Below are 21,432 nucleotides of genomic sequence, written 5' to 3' on the forward strand. Positions count from 1 at the left end.
TACCGCATTTAATCCTGTACTTTAGAGTACTGTAATCTGTCACAAGTGTTATTTAATCTATAGTATTTTGTATTTAATTATATCCTGATGTAACTATCACTGACACCGTTATCTGCTCCGTTACTGAATCATTTTTTGTCATATACTTGTACTTGCTAGAACTGAAGTCATTGTATTTTATCTTGCTCTTAATTGTATTAATACTTGTACTGTGATTCTTTAAATGTATTTTGTTTACAACTGGATAAGGGTGTCTGCTAATAAATAAATAATAATTACTCTATTTTCAGAAATTCAGTTGACAATGTGTCTGTGTACCTGTGTGTTCAGCCAATGATAGTGAATTTTTGAATCACTTGCTTTCACTCTCAATTTTGCCAAATAATAAGTATGGCTACAGACAAGTGGACTCATGAGGAAACTTTACAATTGATAGTTTTTTTTCATTTTAGAAAATGTTCATGAGATGTTATAATGTGCATAATATAGGCAACAATAAAAAAGAAGACAAATATAAGGAATCAGCAAACATTATCAGAAAATCAACAGCGGAGGTAAAAGACAAACTGTTGCCAAAAAAAGTTATGCGCAGCAGTAGAAATCGAGTCCCTGATATTTGCATTTTTTTCTTGCAATGGTTGGACTCACTCAAGTCAATAAGTCTTAACAAGTTAACAGGGACATCTGTAAAAAAATTCTCGAATCCTGCATGATCCTCCAAACATAATTTCTGCCTGTTTCTACGGCACAACCACTCTTTGGTCCACACTCAAGTTTTTCTATGTCAACGTCGTTTCAAAATTATTCCAATTACTAGAGCAGCTGCTGAAACATGTTTACTGCAAACACAACTCATCTTAAAATAATATGTCAATTTTCCAGTGTGTCTGCGTGGCACATTTAACAACAGCAATTCAGTTGTTTTTGTTGTCAGCTAAAATTGACAATAAAAATTGTTTGTGTATCTCCGGGAATCACTTTGTGAATTTTAAATTGTACCAAACCCAAACCCTAAATGTGGTTATTTAGGAATGTCCCTGTAATCTGAACATGCAGGCATCAGGCATGAGAGATTTTCAGTTGATTGTTCATGTGCCATCTCCATTTTAAAAGGTTTTTCACTATGTGTTTGAACAGAACATGTAAACCAAGAGTAGCTACAGACTGGTGCATCCCAGCATGTAATGTATATAAAAATGTGTGTCCGACTTTATTATGAAACAATAAATGACAATGTCAACAGATCTTCATAACTTTTTCTGCTGAAACAGATGTGATAAACCATTAAAGGCATAGGCAGTTTTGAGGCTGGAGATACAGAAGATGAACATTAACCGTGTCACTAACTGACAACTCGAGTTGTCAACAAATTTTCAATTGGCAATCGAGTTGCTAGAATAGATCATTTTCTATTTTCAGCAATTCAATTGACAGTTTGTGAGGGGTGCACCGATAATCGGTAGCCTATCAGCATAGCACCAATATAAGGAAAAATAAACAATCAGCGATTGGCAGTTTTTGTTATTTTAGCCGATAATACACACCGATATTCATGCTTGAATTCCTTCCAGCACAGAATTACATTTCTAAGGCGCACTTACTACTATTGAGACAGTCATTTCCCAGTGCTGTGTAACGTGCGATCAACCTGCAGTAAATATGTCTCAAAAGAGCAGTGTTTGGATTTATTTTTTAAATATCTGAAGACAATGATAGGATAGCCAAGTTCTGTGAAGCAAAACAGACTTGATGCTACATTAAAACCAACGATAAACTGTGACTAGACTATTATTCTGATGCTTTTTAAAAAAAGCTCTGAATATTTAAGGCTGGAGTGTTCGCATGCCCGTGCTGCTCATAAAAACATAACAACATAAAAAAGTTTACAAACGAGGAGGCCATTCAGCCCATCTTTCTCGTTTGGTTGTTAGTAGCTTACTGATCCCAGAATCTCATCAAGCAGTTCTTAAAGGATCCCAGGGTGTCAGCTTCAACAACATTACTGGGGAGTTGGTTCCAGACCCTCACAATTCTGTGTAAAAAAGTGCCTCCTATTTACAACACACTCTGCGTACAAATCGCAAAACAAGTCCTCTTAGTTAGAGAAGATTGCCGGGTCGTTACATCATCATCATTACACAATGTACTTCAAAATGTTTTTTGGTTTTTTTTTAGTAATTTTTGTTCATCTTGCTTAATCTGCATTGTTTGCGGGTGTATTTGGAGGCATTTTGAAGCAGATATTGACTGTGCTCTTTTGTTAATTTTGTAACCATAAATGTAATATTTGACTTTTTTTTTTGATTAAGTGAACAATTTAAGTTGTGCTGCATTTTTAAGCAGTGTATGCTTAAATAAGAATTTAACAAATGTTGTAGTTGACATTGCATAGGCAACATTTTATTTTCTACTGTACAGTATAGAAGTTATATTACACCATTTTGACAGCAAGTTAACGTCACATTATATATATTTTTTTCTACAGAAGTGTTTTTACTAGTTAAAATACAAAATGTTATTTTTGTGTGACTGTTGTAAAACAAATGTATAAATTGCTGTCAAGCACACAATATAATACGTTATTCTTTGTATTCATTTTCTGAAAAATGCAACAAGTAAACAATACTGTTCATTTTGACAAATACAAGTAAACAATATCTGTTCATTTTTTAACATTTATAATTATAAAACAGTTTAAATATAGGCCATATGCCTTGTTCTAGTAGTTTACAATTGCTTACCTGCACATCTGTTAGTCTCGGTATCGGACGATATGGGTAGATAACCATCGACTATCGGTATCGGCCAAGAAAATCTATTGGTGCACCTCTACAATTTGTTTATGTGTGTTTTCAGCCAATGATATTGCATTTTCTATTTACCAAATTTCAACTCTCAATTTTGCCAAATAGAAAAGTATGGCTACAGACAAGTGGATGCATGAGGAAAGTTGGCAATTGATCGATTTTTTTTCCATGATAGAAAATGTTCATGGGATGTTAGATGTGCGGAATATAAAGACCAGAATAAAAAAAAAAAAAGAGTAATATAAGATATGAGCAATTATTTTGGGGAAATCACCAGCAGAGGTGTAGACAGACTGAAGAACCTGCAAACTCAGTCTTTTGCAGGAGAAGGGGGAGAGAAAAAAAAAAAAAAAAAAAATCAGAAAGTGCAACATGATTTTGTGCAACAAAGTTTTTCTAAGTCAACATCTTTTCTAAATTATACCCAATTACTATAGCAGCTGTAACTTTTTTTTTTTTTGGGCTGGTAAGCATTCTTGGTTATGTAAATCAATGTAGTATGCCCTCAAGTATTAAAATCATGGTACAGTAATCAAAACTGAAACCTAAGATACTAAAATGCTACACCTCATAATAAAAGGTATTTATATTGGCTTGGGGCTTCAGTGAAATGCATTTTGATTGGAGAGTTATCACTGAAGTTTATCCTATGAATATTTCACTACGGTTAATATTTTGTTAATTTCTGTTTGGGTTTATGAATATTTTGGACGATTTAGTAGGATTTCTGATGATCACCGAATATCCCGACAGAAAACGCACTCGTCTAGCTTTCTGTGTAACTTTACTTTCGTTTTGAAAGTATATAAAACTATCCCCGATTGGTTGTTGAAGATTTGGTAAGCAACCAATGGTTTTGGTAGCAAAACAGCTTAAAATGGGCATCTAATGTCACCATTACATCATTGTTCATATATGAACGATTTCTAGCAATTCTAGCAATTCATTTAATTAATCAATCAGTTTTCCAATGTGTGTGGCACATTTAGAAACAGCAATTTAGTTGTCAACTAGAATTGACAATAAAAATTGCTTGTGTATCTTCGGCCTGAGAATTTATATTTATTTATTTTTGCATGAATACTTCAGACATATTCTAGAATGGTACACATTTTTAACAAATTTGTCTAGGCAACCCCTCACAAATACCCTGGAACTCCTCTCCAGCGCATGTGCTTTATGCATCTAACAAAAAATGCAAGAAACACATCCCCAGAATGTGGTCCATTTGCACTGGAAAGAAGAAAAAAGCTGCAGAAATATTCATTAAATCTTTATTTTAAAACTATAAAGAATGCAAAAAAACAAAAAACAAAAAACACTTGCATACAAAATGCACAGAATTGAGCTCCAATAACAAACATGCAAATTACTCAAGGGCCAGTCCATGTTAATTCAACCAATAGCTCCCACACAACCATCTGGTTTGACAGATTTATCATTATTTCAAAGTTTTAGATTTAAAGGGTGGTAGTGGCTGGGTCATGTCCCATTACCTCCTATTTAGCAAAGGCATAGTATAACAAATATTGCTATGCAATTGTCCATGCCATTTCCAATACATTACACAAAGCAGGTTATGGAACGATGCCCTTTTTAGAAACTTAAATTGATAAATCTTTGGAGCTCAGGTGATGAAAATATTACAACTTGGGCAAAGTTGACATCAATTTCCTCTAGCAGAGAACCTGCATACAAATCTTTACTGAAATATTTACCTAAAATATCGTACAAGTTTTTATTCATAGCACATGAACCAAGAGCCGAAACAGTTATTTAATCATTTTCTTGTACAAATATTTGTTATACAGTTCACAAATATTGATATATAATAGTTCTATTTTAATTTGGACGCCAAGATAAATCAGTTTGATCTACAAACAAAATCACTAAAACACAGGATTCTTGTCTTTTTAATGGCTCTCTGTGACTGTTTTGTAGGCACATGCAGAGTCATTTTTATGATCCAATTTTCAGGCCTCCAGTTCCAAATATCTAACTCATGACACATGGAAAATGTTTGTCCCAAACAATAATAGCAATTTTGGAAGCTCCTCTCTAACTTTGGATTTCATATGAGAACTAACTTTGGAGTTCATAACGTTATCTATAACGTTAACCTACTTACTGTACTAACTGGAAACACAATACATGTCAATATTTAAAATGCTGTATATTTTGAAGTTAAATTTGCAAAAGCCTTTGGAATATTCTATATTGCTGGCATGGACACAAAATAGTCCCTAAACCATATTTCTCAATATAAAAATAAATAAAAAAATATCAAACAAGTTTTACTGTGCTTGTTAAACAGAAAAACAGCAATGTTTCAATTCCTTACATTTTTAGAAGACAAAAAAATGTAACCTTTCAAATAAGGTTGTAACATTGCATAAAAATGAACTAAACCACAGCTTTTGATAACCACAGATTGTACTGTATTTACTGTCAGCACCATCTTTGCAGTCCTGTTGCCATCATTTGTTTTTTACTTTTAACTTTTTTTTTGTTAAGTAAAAGAACTACAGAGGAACTGATTAAATATATACAGAACACACATTAGAACTTAGTGGAATTCCATAAGCATACATTTTCCATATACTGCTGTTAACTGACTCCTCAACAGCTATTACCATTCTGAGAACAAGAGCTGTGCATTGAAGAGCGAGTTGAAGTTCTCTTCACTGGGCCAGCATCCGCTGAACTCGCTGTCGTCTTCTGTAAAAAGCTTTCAAGTTCCACTTGGTAGGAGGCAGCATGTGGGACCCATTATGTATGCACAGGACAGTCATCTCATCAGCATATGTCAGATTCTGTAGCAGCTACATGTGTACAGAAAATAATCAGTGAGAATTAAAGGAAAGAGAATCTGTGGTGACATAATAAAATTATTATATTTTTAAAAATTTAGTGTGCCCAGTTATTTTACCCATCACCAATGCGACACTCCCTTCGGAATCTCCAGCGAAGACCGGAAACTTCCCACAGCCAGGCGCTCCCGACTGTACGTCCTGCACGCCAAGCGGCTGTGCTTTTATCAGGGACCCCCCATAATACAACCCTTAAGCCTTGCATACAGATCGGTTTTCAGCCTTAAGTGTCGAGTTCTGGTGTGTTTTTTTTTTTTTAACAGGACCTCATTTTGGAATCTTTCATGCACACTTCCTTTTCAATACATTGTATTTGTTATAGCGTATAATCAGAATACTCCGTGAGCACTCATGGAGCACTGTCTTTGTTTCACTCATTAGTCGTAGATACCCTACTTGCCCCCTTCAGGAGCTTGCTGGTTCTTTGGCCACCTCCATTTGCAGAATAGCAACAGCAGTCCATGAATGTTCATAAAGTATCCTCTAGATATATTTATAGATGACATGGTTCTTTAGAGTAGCTCATATGAAATTGAGAATCTTCAAAACCTGATAAAAACAAACAGATCTGTCTTAAAATGACAAGACAAACAACGTTGTTGTTTAGTTTAAATTTAACTCACTTTGGGTGTAATAAAGAAGTACTGAGAAGTGGTTCCCTTGCAAGCTGTGCGCACCACCATTTCAAAAACTCGCCGTTCATTGACTGGGTCCATACCCTATGAAAGAAGGAAACATTTTTAAATTATTTTTTATTAAATCAACCTAACCCTTTGCGGTCCTATGTTGGACCTGGTCCGACATTGCAATTATTCCTATCCGGTCCAATGTCAGACCCTGTCCGACAATCAATAAAACGCAAAAAACGGGTTTCTAGTCGTTTTTTCTCCGGAAAAAGCCGAGAAAACCATTCAACGGCCGAGTGGGAGCGACAGGAGCCGAGACAAGTCGAAAAAAATAAAATAAATAAATAAAAAAAAAAAAGGCGTATCTCATGAATAGTCATACTTGCGCCTGGCATCAGATAGGGACGGTCATAAGGAAACAGGCTGGCTGATACTGAATCAGCGCACAGAGAATATCACAGACATTTGCAGAGCTTTTTTGAGATGTTATAGTAATAAAATAATGACTTGGATCGCATTATTGAGGAGTTTGGTGATAAAATGAGTGATCAGGAGATGATTTATCGGTATGTACGACTATTATTATTGATTTCTTAGCATAGGTGAAAGCTATAGCGAACGAAAGGGTGGGGCGGGGCTGGAGATGCCTAGTGAGTGCTTTGTTGACATGCAGGGCCTTTTAAACCCGTTTGACTGTGGGGAAAAAAAATACTGTTAAACAACGCGTCTAAAATTAACTGCGCATGTGAAAATAAATTGGACCTGACGCGCCTGACACGCACTTAATAAATGGACTGCAAAGGGTTAACCTACTGTATTATCTTTAAATAACCAAATGATGAAAACATTATGAAACCAGTACCATCCTCACACAATCTTCTGTCATTTTTAGCATGGCAGGAAAAGACTGCCTCCCCTCCACTTGCCTGATTAATTTCATCCACTACACGGAAAGGGCAGCGGTTAAGCTCCTGCAGAGACATCAGGTACAGCATGGTGGAAACACTGCGCTCGCCGCCGCTCTGATGATGTGGAGTGAGCTCATGGAGCTGGGTGCTGCTGCGAAACTTAACTCGAATGCGAATTCCATACTTGTCATATTCCTCCTAAAAATAAAGAATTATTTTTGTTTTATTTTTTTAAACTGACCTTAAAAGAAAATAATAAAATCAGTCAAGCCTAAAATATTAAATTATGCATTCAGTTCTGGAACAGAACTACCCTCCCATTTCATGTCTACATCTTAAGTTCCACAGGTATTATATAGAACATCTTGTTTACTGGTAAGTGAGTAATACAACACCCTATTGTACAGAGAAAAGCAATGTTAAATACAGGTTTCCAGTGCACACTAGTGTATGCTAGAGAACACTGTACCTCAAGGAAGCCCATCTTTAAAGTCAATGTACATTTTTAATGGATTTTAGCTGCACCATTTATCTTGGCCCATAGGAGAAAAAACACTTTCTTACCTCATTTTCAGAATGTAGGTCCACCTCCCCAGCACACTGCATGGAACTGAAGAAATCACCAAACTTCTCATTGATTTGCTCTACAAGCTGTTTCAGTGGATTTAACCACCTTTCTTTTACCTGCAATCGACACAAAATAACACCTGCATCACATTATGAAAAGAAAAACACTTTTTACACACAATGAAATTATCGATACGCCTCAAATGACCAAGCTTTCTACGGTTTATTTATTTATTTTAATGGAGATGAGTGATATTCTCTAGAAACCTGCATTTAAATAGCTTGTTCCTACAAGCCAATAAATTAAGATGGTTTCACATTTTTATACAATCTGAATATCAAATTATTCCTTTTTTTTTCTGATGGATTTACTCTTTCCCTACATTGCGACCACTTCAAACAAATACAAATGTGAAGTTAAGGGGTCAGATATGCCTAGATTAATGAAGTCCTAGGACCCTTTCACACTGGCATGCTCTACCCGGGTCAGGACCCGGTGTCATGCAGGTTGGGTACGTCACACCGCTTTTGATAAAGCAGGGTTGACTTGGGTGACTGACACAAGGTGCACATTGCGCGTATCAATACCCCGGAAACATTTTGTTACTGACGCTTCCATCCAAGCTTCTCTGGATTGAACCATCAGCCCAAATGTTGATTACAGCAAATGTTTCTACACCCCTGCTGCAATCTGGCTCATGGTGTGTCTTAAGCAGCAAAAATATGGTTAAACGTAACAAACAGAAACATTCCTTGTGGAAGTGAAACTTTCACGCAGGCGTGGCCGTTTATTATTGCCTCAGCTCACAAATGTCCGTCAAGCATTTTGTCTCGCTCAACCCGGGTCAAAGCGTGTCAACCCACATCCTGAGGTGGGTCACCTGGGTAGGGGTGCCAGTGTGAAAGGGGCTCTAGATGTATGTACACTGGTCAAAAGGTACATTTAAATTTACCTTATTTTTTAATTTTGAAAAAACCTAGTGGGCTTGCAGAAAAAAATAAACGTAAATAAACCTGGGAAATTATATAACTGAGTGACGAATTATTATTTTTAGACCCCCCCCCCCACAAATTTGGAATCTCCAATTATGTATTTTTCACTTCACCGCAGCGAGTCTCCACACAGCACAGATGTTCTGAGAGCGTGTGAGCATCCTCTAAATCTCACAAGCCTGAAGCCAGAATCACTTTTACACAGAGCAATCCAGAGCAGAGGTGGTCGGGCTACCGATCCCCGAGAACAGAGATCAGCCCTGCCTCTTATCCACTCTGAATGTGCTTGGTGTCTGGGCAGTAGGGTTCGCTGTTGCACAATGAGGATAAGGAATCCCTGCCGGTTTCCCATCCCCCATCCCGGTAGCATCAGAGCCAATGTGACAGAGTCCCCAGCAAATTTCGGCCTCTTTGCAGAGCCTGGACGCGAACTGACACCGTCCAAGCTGTATGACAAACCTGGGAAATATTCTGCCTGTAATTATCCAATTCAGTTTTCTTTTCTTCTAGTTCTTTTGTTAAATTCTCAATTTCCTGGGTCCTCTTTGTGTACTCATCAACAACCTGGCAAAATATAAAATAAAATAAAATCATTAACAACTACTATCCTAAAAAGATTGTATTGCTTCTATTGTTCACTAGGTGTGGAATATTTCAAGGTCATTTCACACAGAAACTCATCACGTACTGAAGCATTTAAGCCAGTGAAGCAGGAAGCTCTTGATCTCTCCTCGTGAAGTAAAGCATCTATTTCATCCAGAGTATTTGGAAGCTTACGGAACCCCTGAAAAAAACAAGAAAAAAAACACACAAACAAACAGGGCAGAACAAGTATTTTAGTGAGGAGTGTAATTACAGGGCTAGTGGCAATTACATGGTCTTCGTCCGTCCCGCCCCCCCCCCACCACAAACAGTACAATTTTTGCCAGGATTTTATCAGATTTAGTCAACTGGTGTCAAATGCTGCTACTACTGTATGTTGTGATGTCATGTATTTCAATGTGTCCTTATACCTTATGGGGTTGCAGCTGCCCCATCCGTAGTTGTTTGTCATTCTTAGAAAACTATTACCACACCCACAAGGGGAGCAGTACTCCTGATACTATTTTGCTGGACCTGGATGTCCAGCAAAAGGAACATTTTATATATTTATCACAACAATGAGATATATTGTACTAAGACCGTTACCGTTATCATTTTGCCATAAGGTCCCATGCAAGACATCGTACCAGTGAATGATGCTGTTATATGCGAAGAATAAGCCAATGAGGAACTTCAGCAACAGTGGTGTGGAGAAAAAGACCTGCACATTGTTCCAATTCACAGAATTACATAGGTAACCACAAGGAACAAAATGCACTGGATGAAGCCTTATTGAGGTTTAATTAACCTTGTCTTGGGATCCACACGTGGCTCACCAGATAAAGGCCCGACCACGTGGTGTGCAGTCATGCAGTGAGGGGAGCACAGTGTTGCGCCCTGGTTATGCCAAGTTGACAATCTTGGTTGACATTTCAAGCCACATTGATCATGGCATTCCTCTGGGTTGGGGAGGTAAAAGCTACAGGCACAGCTTCCTAACCACGCTGCAGTGGTCCTTCTGGCTGGCAGTGTTATTGGAGAGGATGCCCACTCACTTTCAGCACTCATGAGTATTTGTATGTAGTTTTCCAGCTGATACATACACCCTTAACTAATTAAATTAGTGATAACCTTTCTTTCCAAATTGCATTGGTGTGCACTTTAAAAAGTCAATTTATTGTATGTGTATTACATCCATAACCGAGGTACATAATTGGACAGCTAAAATCTGGGTAGAAAAAGGTGAGTAAATTAATTGAGAGAAATTCTCAAAAAATCTACTTTGTACAGTAGCATCTTGGAATTGGTGTCCTTTATTTTTATCAGAACACTCAGGAAACATTATAAAAGTACTTCTGAAACCATACAAACATTTATCTCTTTTTCCTACATGATATTTCTGGTGTTTTATTTATTTATTTATTTATTTATTTATTTATTTATTTTTAAATGTTAAGTATTGTTTTATTATTATGTATTCTGCTTGGAGATGCATGTATACAAACATTATTCTGTGACCCAAGGGACCTTACAATACTTCCTGAAAGTTTTTGTTGAAAAATATTGATGTTTGGGCAAATTACAAGACATTGTTTCACCTGAGTGATTGCAATGGCATTACACGTTTATTCTCAGGGTACCGGATACATTTAGTTCATGAAATAGCATCTGCTCATATCCACTCGTTTCTTGATATTTATAAAATGTTGTAAAGGCATATAAATTAAAACACACGAGACAGAATAAATGTTCTAATAAGTATAAGTCAAATGCATCAGATTTATAATGTTTCCCCATTTTTTTCTTGGCTGTAAACAAGTTCTTGTGTCATGTTTTGTTTCTGCGTGCTTGCTGAAAATGTCTCCGCCCTTTAAAAATTAAATGTCTCAGTGACATCACCAGTGAGTCAAAGAAACAAAGTGTGTTTATCCTGTTTACCCGATCACGGGCCGAGAATGACAATTCAGTATGATCGTGTTTACACGATCACAGTCCTTAAAGGTTAATGGTATTCTTGGCTTGGTCAAATATGCATACCCCCCTCTCTAAAGCAGAAAGATTCCAAATGAAATAAAGAAAGCGTTCAGAAAGTGTTGTGGACTTACAGAATGGAGCTCCTCTGGAACAGCATTCTGCCCTGGATCCAGATTACACATGTCCTTTGCTTTCTTCAACAATGCCTTGCAGTTCTCCATCAGTGAAAGCTTTCTGTTCTCCAACTCTGTGTATTGTTTCTATTAAGATTCCAGAATAAAATATATTTTACAGAATAGTTACAGAAAAAAAAAAAAAAAATCATTCCAATTGGGGTTATAGTTTGTTTGACTGTGTGCTCTTCTTACCTCCATGTTTTTCAGCTGTGAAGACCCTTCTCTGCAATCTGTTTCTAGCTTGCTCTTCTGGGCATTCAGCTCAGTACTTTCAAGAGACAGGTTCACCTTCTCCATGCTCAGTTTTGTACAGTCCTTTAAAAATAAAATTGTTAAAAACTGTTTAGTACCGTAAAAACCGGTGTATAAGTCAACCCCCCCACCCCCCATCCCACCTTTTTGAGAGAACAATTTCAGGAAAAAGCCTATAGGTCACACTGGGGTATAAGTCGCTCCCTGATTTATTTTTCGCAGTCTTGGAGAGGTTTATCTATGTGCCTAATCCCTGTGGTTCTGCCCAGACTATGTTCGACGTCTGTTGTGAGAAAGATGGATGTCGCAATTCATGCATCCACCACTGTGTCTCCAAGAAATGACATCAGAAAAATGACACCCTTCCTACATCCACGATAAATCTGAGGCATGCTCGAACTGCAATGCACCACACTATTACACAAAAGATGATATGTGCCATTTTGGTAAACTTCCACACCTATAAGCAATCGCTTTAGCAGAACCATGCAGAGATAGAAAGTTTAATATGGTACAAGTACAAAGTTTAACATTCTATAAACATGGTAGTTTATATTTAGTATGCAAGATGAGGAAGAATTTCAAACTTACTTTTATAAGCAGCATGAGTTCGGATACAAGCTTGACTTTCTGGACATTGACTGCCTTTATCTTCGCTTTCGTCCGTTCTTCTTCTTGTTGTAGATTGATGGCATACTGTTCCATCTGCTTCAAACTGGAGAGAAATTGAAAGTGAGAGTATATTCAAAGAAGTCACTGCCCTCCTCTCAATCTAGTCTAATACGGAGGCTGTGTAAGTGGTTAAAGAAAAGGGCTTGTAACCAGGAGGTCCCCGGTTCAAATCCCACCTCAGCCACGGACTCATTGTGAGCAACTCACTTAACCTCCTTGTGCTCCGTCTTTCAGCTGAGAAGTAGTTGTAAGTGATTCTGCAGCTGATGCATACTTCACACACCCTAGTTTCTGTAAGTTGCCTTGGATAAAGGCGTCGGATAAATAATAATAATAACAATAATAATAATAATAATAATAATAACTTTACAAGTAAAGTTGTGGGGCTTGCTTTATTGGGAAAGTAGTCAAAGTAGCTGATGTGTGTCAAAAATCACATTATTTACTATTTGTCTCATGCTTAGAATGTGCTAGAATTTGAAATTTCAAAGTTCTATGGCAGTTAATTCAACAGTGGGAAGTAGCCTACAGAAAGAAGTTGATGCGGTTACTAAAACAGCTGTACCTCCTGATTGGTAGACACCATTCCTGTTTTGATAGTTGAATAGCTGAGAAGTAGAGGAAGATTTCATTTGCTCCAAGCAGTTGTCTAACTTGTTGGGAAAGTGGTCAAAATGGCAGTTGTTTATAAAAAGTTAGAGAAAATTGAGTTGGTGCGGTTACTAAAACAGGTGCATCTCTTGATTGGTAAAAGTTATTTCTGTTTTGATTTCATATATGAATAGCAGAGGAAGATGTCATACCCTCTAACTTTTTGTCTAGCTTGTTGGGAAAGTGGTCAAAATTTCAGTTTTTTACAAAAAGTTAGAGAAAATTTAGTCGATGCAGTTACTAAAACAGCTGTACCTCTTGATTGGTAAAAGTTATTTCTGTTTCGATTTCAGATTTGAATAGCAGAGAAGTAGAGGAAGATTCCATATGCTCTAATTGTTTGTCTTACTTGTTGGGAAAGTGGGCAAAGTAGCTGATTTGTGTCAAAAGTTAAATCATTTACAGTAAACAGAATGTTGGAAGTCTGGGTTTTTAAACAATGGGGAGCTTTTTTCAACATTCTAAAGTCCCATTAAAGTGAATGAAGATGGACAAAAAGCTTAATAGTTTAAAAAGTATAAAAGATATCAAAAAGTTGTATACAAGCACACTATTCCAGACCGGTCAGCAGCAGCAGAAGAAGAAGCAGCAGAAGCAGAAGCAGAAGAAGCAGAAGCAGAAGCAGAAGAAGCAGAAGCAGAAGAAGCATAAGCAGAAGCAGAAGAAGCAGAAGCAGAAGAAGAAGCAGAAGCAGAAGAAGAAGCAGAAGCAGAAGCAGCAGAAGAAGAAGAAGCAGAAGAAGCAGAAGAAGAAGAAGAAGAAGCAGCAGAAGCAGAAGCAGAAGAAGAAGAAGAAGGTTGAAGATTTAAAGTGGGGACTCTTGCTTCGCAAGCCCCACTAATAATAATAATTGAGTGAAGGCTGTGTTTCCATTTCAAAGACATCACTCACCCTCCACTCCTGATTGAGTGAAATTGTTCACAAATAAGAAAGTAACACAGCATGGGTTCAATAGAGGAGCTATGCAGTACTGTGAAATGCAAACAAAACCTCACAAGTTTATATTCAGAGACATCACTCACACATATACCCAACAAGACAGTCTGAACAAACCACATGCATAGAAGCAAGTTCTATTTCCCAGGCGTTTCGGAGCAGTAGGCCTCTTACCACGTAGTCACAATACTGCACAGGTACGTAAGGCTATCGTATCGTTTGACAAGTATCGATAGTCAAGCCCGTTTTTGTGTAAAGGGTTTAAGCAAAGGAAAACTTTAATTTTTTATTAAATTTGGATTCAGCAATTATTTTTGCATTAAGCGCAGTGTTTCTCTGCTCCCCTCAGGTCTGACTCACTGAATATGCATGTGACAGAGCTCACCTTCTAGCCCCTGCCCCTCCCCCTGCGAGTGTTTACTGATGGGATTGCATCTGTGCAGGAGTCTTCAAAGTAACAGAGAAAGTTAAGAGCATTGTGCTAGAGTTACAATACTGTTATTGACCGAGCTACAATGCCTTCCGATGTTTGGCAATTATTTTCTAAATTAAGACAGCAAGAAAGAAAAGTAAATAAATGTTTGGGATACTCTGGTAACACAAGTAATTTGTGTGACCATTTAATGAGATGCAGAGGTCGCGCTAGCCTTTAACCCTTTGAGGTCCATTGTCGGACCTGGTCCAACATTGCAATTATTCCTATCCGGTCCATTGTCGGACCCTGTCCGACATCATCAAAAAAACGCAAAAAACGGGTTTCTAGTCGTTTTTTCTCCGGAAAAAGCCGAGAAAGCCATTCAATGGCCGAGTGGAAGCGACAGGAGCCGAGACAAGCCGATGATTAAAAAATAAATAAATAATGGAGTATCTCATGAATAGTCATACATGCCCCTGGCATTACATAGGGGCGGTCATAAGGAAACAAGCTGAATGGTACTGTATCAGCGCACAGAGACTATCACGGACATTTGCAGAGCTTTTTTGAGATGTTATAGTAATAAAATAATGGACTTGGATTGCATTATTGAGGAGTTTGGTGATAAAACGAGTGATCAGGAGATGATCGATCAGTATGTACGACTATTATTATTATTATTATTTATTTATTAGCATATGTGAAAGCGATAGCGAACGAAAGGGTGGGGCGGGGCTGGAGATGCCTAGTGAGTGCTTTGTTGATATGCAGGGCCTTTTAAACCCGTTTGACTGTGAAAAAAAAATACTTTTAAACAGCGCGTCTAAAATTAACTGTGCGTGTGAAAATAAAAATTGGACCTGACGCGCACTTAATAAATGGACTGCAATGGTTTAATAGTGTGCATTTTTAAAAAGCACACCATCTCAAAATCTGCATTTTCAGATTGCATCAACATAATTATATTATTTTCCAGAAGTTAACATGCAAAACCGTATACGGTATAAATAATGGTATTTGAAAGACAAAGACAAGCTTACCATGAAACGTTTTCTATTGAAAATCCCCCATTCCCCCAACGTAAAAATAAGTGTTGTAGAACGTGTACCAATGTCTCTGTGGGTAGCTGTCAACATCATAACTATTTACTCATGACTCATGCGCTTTCCAAATCAAAGTCTTAATAATTCTCAGGAGCTTCCATTGAAATTGTCATGTTTTAGAGGATCCTCACGTAAACGAGAGTGTTTGCTGGTCTGCACTCTGTTCTGACATCTAAAACTCTGTTCTGCTGGTACACAAGATACAGGTATCGTAATTACAATCACTGCAAGTTTTGTGAAAGCAGGAAAGGATGTCAGAATAGTTCTCAGTAAAAACCCTGCAGGCCTCATCCATGGTCTAAAACCAACATTTTTGACCATTTTTTTTACTTGTCCAAATTCTTGCCTGTGGCCGTCAACAGGTAAGATGCTCCGATTACTGAGTCGCTCCAATACCAGGGACGTGCGCAATGCTACATGGGATACGGAGACCTCTGCTACTTATTTATTTAGTTTTTTTTTTAAAGAGGATGCAGGGAGCAGTGGAACCATTTTTACACGTTGCATTGCAAAAAACTACTTCGTAATATAAACTAAATTATTGGATAGGGATGAAAAGGGGATCTGTTGTCTTTTACATCTGCGTTTCAGAAACGCACTGCTGTTATTGTTTTGCATTTTATTAAAATGTCCTGAATATATAACACAAAATTCTGCGTAAATGCAATCTCAGGAGATGGCACCCTACAAAACTCAAACTAAATCTGCATTCATTCATTTGAACTACCCGAGTAAAAATTAAGAAAAACAACCAAGATTGTTACAAAAGTTGCATCTTTGGTCAGAAGTATTAATAAGCATCCCAGCAATCTCAGTCCCTAGTGAGCAGGTATTCAGTAATGCTGGGCAGACTGTAAGCAAGTGCCAGTCATCGCTTCAATTAACCCTTAGCGGTCCTATGTTGGACCAGGTCCGACGTTACAATTTTCCCTTTCCGGTCTGTCAATCCAGCGCTCAAAGAATATCACAGACATTTGAAGAGCTTTTTGAGATGTTATAGTAATAAAATAATGACTTGGATCGCATTATTGAGGAGTTTGGTGGTAAAACGAGTGGTCAGTAGATGATTTATCAGTATGCACGACTATGAAGAGGTATGAAAAATACAGCGAACAAGGGGTGAGGGGGGGCTGGGAGATGCAGTACTGAGTGTTCTATTGATATGCAGTGCCTTTTAAACCTGTTTTACTGTGAAAAAGAGACTTTTAAAACAGTGCATGTAAAATAAACTGCGCGTGTGAAAATAAATTGACACGCTGAATAAATGGACCACTAAGGGTTAAAACAAAATGTGTACACTATCATGTTCCTTAACACAATTCAAATATAAGCCATAGACAGCACTCTTGTTACTAAACTGCTGTGGACAGTATTAACTTTTTTTTTTTTTAAATTCGTTTTTTCTCTTGATTGGTTGTTACTCTGACTTGTTATGGATTTAAACAACTCCCCCCCAACTGGTACAAAGCAACACGATAAAAAAGGGTTATACGGAGAACAATGTATCAATAGTGAAAAATTAGGCATCACCCCAGCCTTACTGGTATACTCTTGAAACCTACTTTTTTTTTTTTTTTTTTTTTTTTTTTTTAAATAACTACAAAGTTATTCAAAAAAGGTATTAGCCACAGAGCACTGAACTTTGTTAGGAAGGGATGCCACATGATATACCTTTTCCACATTGTTCTGTAGCCCTAATATTGAATAATGTGCTGAGCACATTGTTGCACAACCATTGATGTATGGACTCCAAAGTGACTTCGATAAAATAAGTTACTTTTACAATGTTTAATTAAATACTGTTTAAACGTTTTCATTTTTTAACTAAGCTGTAAAAGTTTAAAACGCAAGCATTCAACCACATACCTGTCTTGTTTGGTGCTAATTTTCTGTTCCAGTTGCCTTTTTTTTCCCTTCAGCTCAGACAAGTCTTTCTTTTGCGTTCTGAGCTCATTGTCCCTACGATCCAGCACATTCTGACGTTCCGACAGGGCCTTCATTTGTGAATCCAATGTCTGCATCTTTTGTTGAATCGTCTGTGTAAATTAAATGTGTTAGACATTCCCTTTGTTCAATAATTCAGTTTTTTTTTATTAAATGAATCAGTTTTTGGATTACTGAATACATTTCATTTTGAATAGACCTCACCTTTAGCTGTTCTTCAAGCTGCCTTCTTTCATCAGCATCCACAGTCAATGTAAGGAACTGAGGGTGGCGCAGAGCAGAGTTACTGGAAATTGTCTTGTTGGTGTAGTTGGACTTTTTCACAATATATTTCTCTTCTGCTGTGTAAAACTGTCTCAGCTGGGACTCTCTTATAACCTGAATAAGTGGGGGACACAATGATAGGATTTTGTTTCATGTATCCAAATAATTGGGGGTAGAGGGGGGGGGGGGGGGGAATACATACATACATACATAAATAAATAAATAAATAAATAAAATTCACCTGCTGCATGAAATGATAAAAAGAAATATGCTTCACAAGCTGGCTTCATCATCATCATCATCATTAGTATTATTATTATTATTATTATTATTATTATTATTATTATTATTATTATTATTATTATTTAGCAGACACCCTTATCCAGGGCGACTTACAATTGTTACAAGATATCACATTACACATTATTTCACATTATACAGATACCACTTTTTTTTTTTTTTTTTTTTACATACAATTACCCATTTATACAGTTGGGTTATTACAGCAGCAATCAATCTAGGTAAAGTACCTTGCTCAAGGGTACAGCAGCAGTGTCCCCAACTGGGGATTGAACCCACGACCCCACAACCCTCCGGTCAAGAGTCCAGAGCCCTAACCACTACACTCCACACTAATTCTCTTATAGACTACCCTGTTTAAGTGGAATATTGCAAATGCATATTACCGGTTTACTGTTTAGCAGTGACTTTTTATACAGTTAACTGAGCACGTCCATTGTGAACTAATGTAAACAGGCACAAGCCCGGGCTGTAAAGGACTACGATGTGCTAAAATGATCACTGCATTTGTTAAAAGTATGTCGATTTCAGTTACATTTTCAGGTAGGCTAAAATTACATGTAAATGTGCGAATACAGTTTTCAAAATTAATATGGTAAATTGTCTGTGTACATACAGCATTTAACAATTATTTCCATTTAATTTTTTAAAGAATTGGGTATGTTGTGAATTTGCATCACTGTACATTTAAATAAAATTAATTATAAACTGATGGTTCTATGTTTTTTTTTTTTATTCAAGTAAATTGTCGGTCTGAATTAAGTGAAGCCTTAAAAGAAACAGTTAATACTTAGGACCACAGAGTACTGCATTTTATTACTGGTATAGTAACATTTTATAATAATTAGGATCGCAGATCACCAACCCACTTTAGTGTATACTCCATTTAAGTGTATAAATATTTGTGAAAAAATAGGTTACATTCTTAAGCGACTTGGATTGTATTGTCTTATATAGTCCTGTTAAGTACTTACTGTTTCAATCATTGCTTTGGTCTTCTCAGTCCCAACAGGAACCTCGTTCAATCTGTACTGGTGGCAGAGATAACTCATAACATCTTCCGGGGCATCAATCAGCTCTCGCAAGAATGAGTAAAATCCGTAACGCCTACAGAATACACAGGAAAATAGGAGTATAGGAATTATTGGGATAAAAAACACTGAACACTTTGGTCCCCATTTTCCACAAATGAAGCTGCACTTCTGTGCAGTAAACAAAATATGTTATTGTACCTTCAAGTACATTCTTTTTAAAAAGTAGGTTTTTCACTGGAGTTCAGGAGGTGCTCTTCTAGTTGCCTACCATAGCTACACATAAGTTAACTACGCTAGATCAGACATCCATCTTGGGTCACTGGGTGTCCAAAGGTTTGCAAAACACAGAAGATATGAAGTGGTCATCCATTACAGGGATGCTTAATGAGTGGACTCTGGTACTCTCAAACTTGGGCCAAGAATAACTCATACCGAGTAAAACTAAATTTCCCCCCAGATTATTTCTCTCAATAATGTTTATTAACAATTTGATCAAAAATGTATTCTATCCCCATGACTTACTGCAAGTACTCAATTGGTCTTGGTGGCGGCCTGTTTGCACATGACGGGGCAGGTGCGAGGACAGCATTTACCCTTAATTTCTGGGTGTCACGTACCTATAGAAGAGAGTAAACATATGTTCTTTTAGAAATACCCAAATTTATATATCTTGAAATGAGTTGTATTAATATCCAGTTTACCTTTTAGACTATCAAAGACAGTGATAGGACTATACAGAACCACGTATGGTTCTTTTTCAATTACATTTAATTTATATACACCTGTACAGTTAGGTGAAGAAAGCTACATGAAGAGTATTGGGCATTGTTTAAATACAGAATATTAGTATGTAGAAGGCTTCAGCCTCTGAATATCCAGCATGTGCAAATACAACTATCTATACTGGTATAGCAATATGATTTTCAGTACACATCTGTAACAGGGCGAGGTGACCTGTACATTGTTTTGTTTTATTTTATTTTAGATCGGGGTCTCCCCCTCCGCCCCTGTGCAGTGTATTTTGTATTTGTTTTGTATTATGATTTATTTATTGTATTATATTTATGACGGCGAAGCGCCGCCAGGTTATTGTTTTGTTTATTTTTAAAACGTGTCCTGGCAGAGGCGAGATTGGTGCTCGTCCTCTGCCAGGAGTAATGGAAAAACTCGTGCAGAAGGTGGCAATCTCCCGAATTAATTAAGTGATTAATTTTGTTGCTAATCGGGAGATGGTCACCTGAATATAAAAAGCCTGCAGCTCTCCAGCTCGGGGTGGGTGTTTGGAGCGAGAGGAGAGAACGAGAGGAGAGAAACAAAAAGAAAGAAAAAAAGATAACGGATCAGTGAAGGCTGTTGCCCAGCCTGACCGTATTGATTTTGTGTGCGTGATCTGTTTTTCTTAAACCTTTTTATTTTGCTCTGTGAGCACAGTGTGTGTTTAAAATATATTTTTTATTTTTTTATTTATTTAATTAAAACGGCGCAAGCCTTTAAACTGCAGTACTGACTGGTGTCAGTTTGTTTTCGTGCCTGCTTCTGCCGTGACGTCACCACTCATCCATCCTGTCACAACATCATAGACTTTTTTTCTGTTTATTACCATCAAGCTGCCTTTCTGTTAAACTATATGAATGACAATTAGAAGTTAATAAAATAAATGGTTGTTTACAAGACAGTTTTAATTCATTTATTTTAAAAAATATGATATTTCAGAAAAGCAAGGAGAATGCATTAATAAATGAAGGGCCATATTTTCAAAGCATTTACTGCAGTCTTTAACTTCTAAAGTTAGAAAAGAGGGTAGAAAAAGTTAAAACCTTAGAAGCCACCTTTAAGACACGAAGCTGTAAAGCATTGTGCAACCAACTCCAGTGAAATAATTACTAATATGGGGCCCCAGTGGCTTGACTAGTAAAAGCTCTGCTGCACGGAGTACAGGGATAGTCATGAAAGCGTAGTTCCAAATCCTGTTTAAATTTTCTTTTTTAAAAAGACAAAATCTTCTGTTCTCCCACACTACAATGAATCTATTATAAAACATTAGGCCATTAGATTTAATATTGGCATTCTTTTGAAATGATTATTATGCATAAAATAAAAGGTATATACTGTGTTCTTGTAACTTTTTACTGCAAAAAAATACATAGACTCACCAGTGAAGCAATTCAACTCATTTTACATGGAGTATATCCAATGCAAATATAGAGGCCTTATGTATGCCTTATTATATACCGTAATAGCACTAAAAGCAGCGCACTCAAGGTTTTAACCCTTTGCGGACCACTTCAGCACCTGTCAGGCACATCAGGTCCAATTTATTTTCACACACGCTATTTATTTTACATGCGCTGTTTAAAA

The 21,432-nt window shown here is 37.1% G+C and overlaps 1 protein-coding gene across 1 annotated transcript in view; it reads right to left on the reverse strand.

Annotated features, from left to right (window-relative positions):
• Positions 1–4,067: 4,067 nt before the first annotated feature.
• LOC117409422 (structural maintenance of chromosomes protein 5-like) overlaps positions 4,068–21,432 on the reverse strand; it is a 55,104-nt gene continuing 37,739 nt past the window's right edge. The window contains exons 12-24 of the mRNA XM_058996534.1: positions 19,597–19,691; positions 19,015–19,147; positions 17,681–17,854; positions 17,399–17,568; positions 12,347–12,470; positions 11,696–11,818; positions 11,459–11,587; positions 9,460–9,555; positions 9,231–9,335; positions 7,776–7,895; positions 7,230–7,409; positions 6,301–6,396; positions 4,068–5,629 (exon numbers count right to left, since the gene is read on the reverse strand). Coding sequence (XP_058852517.1) covers positions 5,489–5,629; positions 6,301–6,396; positions 7,230–7,409; positions 7,776–7,895; positions 9,231–9,335; positions 9,460–9,555; positions 11,459–11,587; positions 11,696–11,818; positions 12,347–12,470; positions 17,399–17,568; positions 17,681–17,854; positions 19,015–19,147; positions 19,597–19,691 — 1,686 coding nt within the window. The 3' untranslated portion in view covers positions 4,068–5,488. The remainder of the gene's footprint in view (positions 5,630–6,300; positions 6,397–7,229; positions 7,410–7,775; positions 7,896–9,230; positions 9,336–9,459; positions 9,556–11,458; positions 11,588–11,695; positions 11,819–12,346; positions 12,471–17,398; positions 17,569–17,680; positions 17,855–19,014; positions 19,148–19,596; positions 19,692–21,432) is intronic.

Source organism: Acipenser ruthenus, chromosome 2 (assembly GCF_902713425.1).
Source record: "Acipenser ruthenus chromosome 2, fAciRut3.2 maternal haplotype, whole genome shotgun sequence".
NCBI classification, from domain to species: domain Eukaryota; kingdom Metazoa; phylum Chordata; class Actinopteri; order Acipenseriformes; family Acipenseridae; genus Acipenser; species Acipenser ruthenus.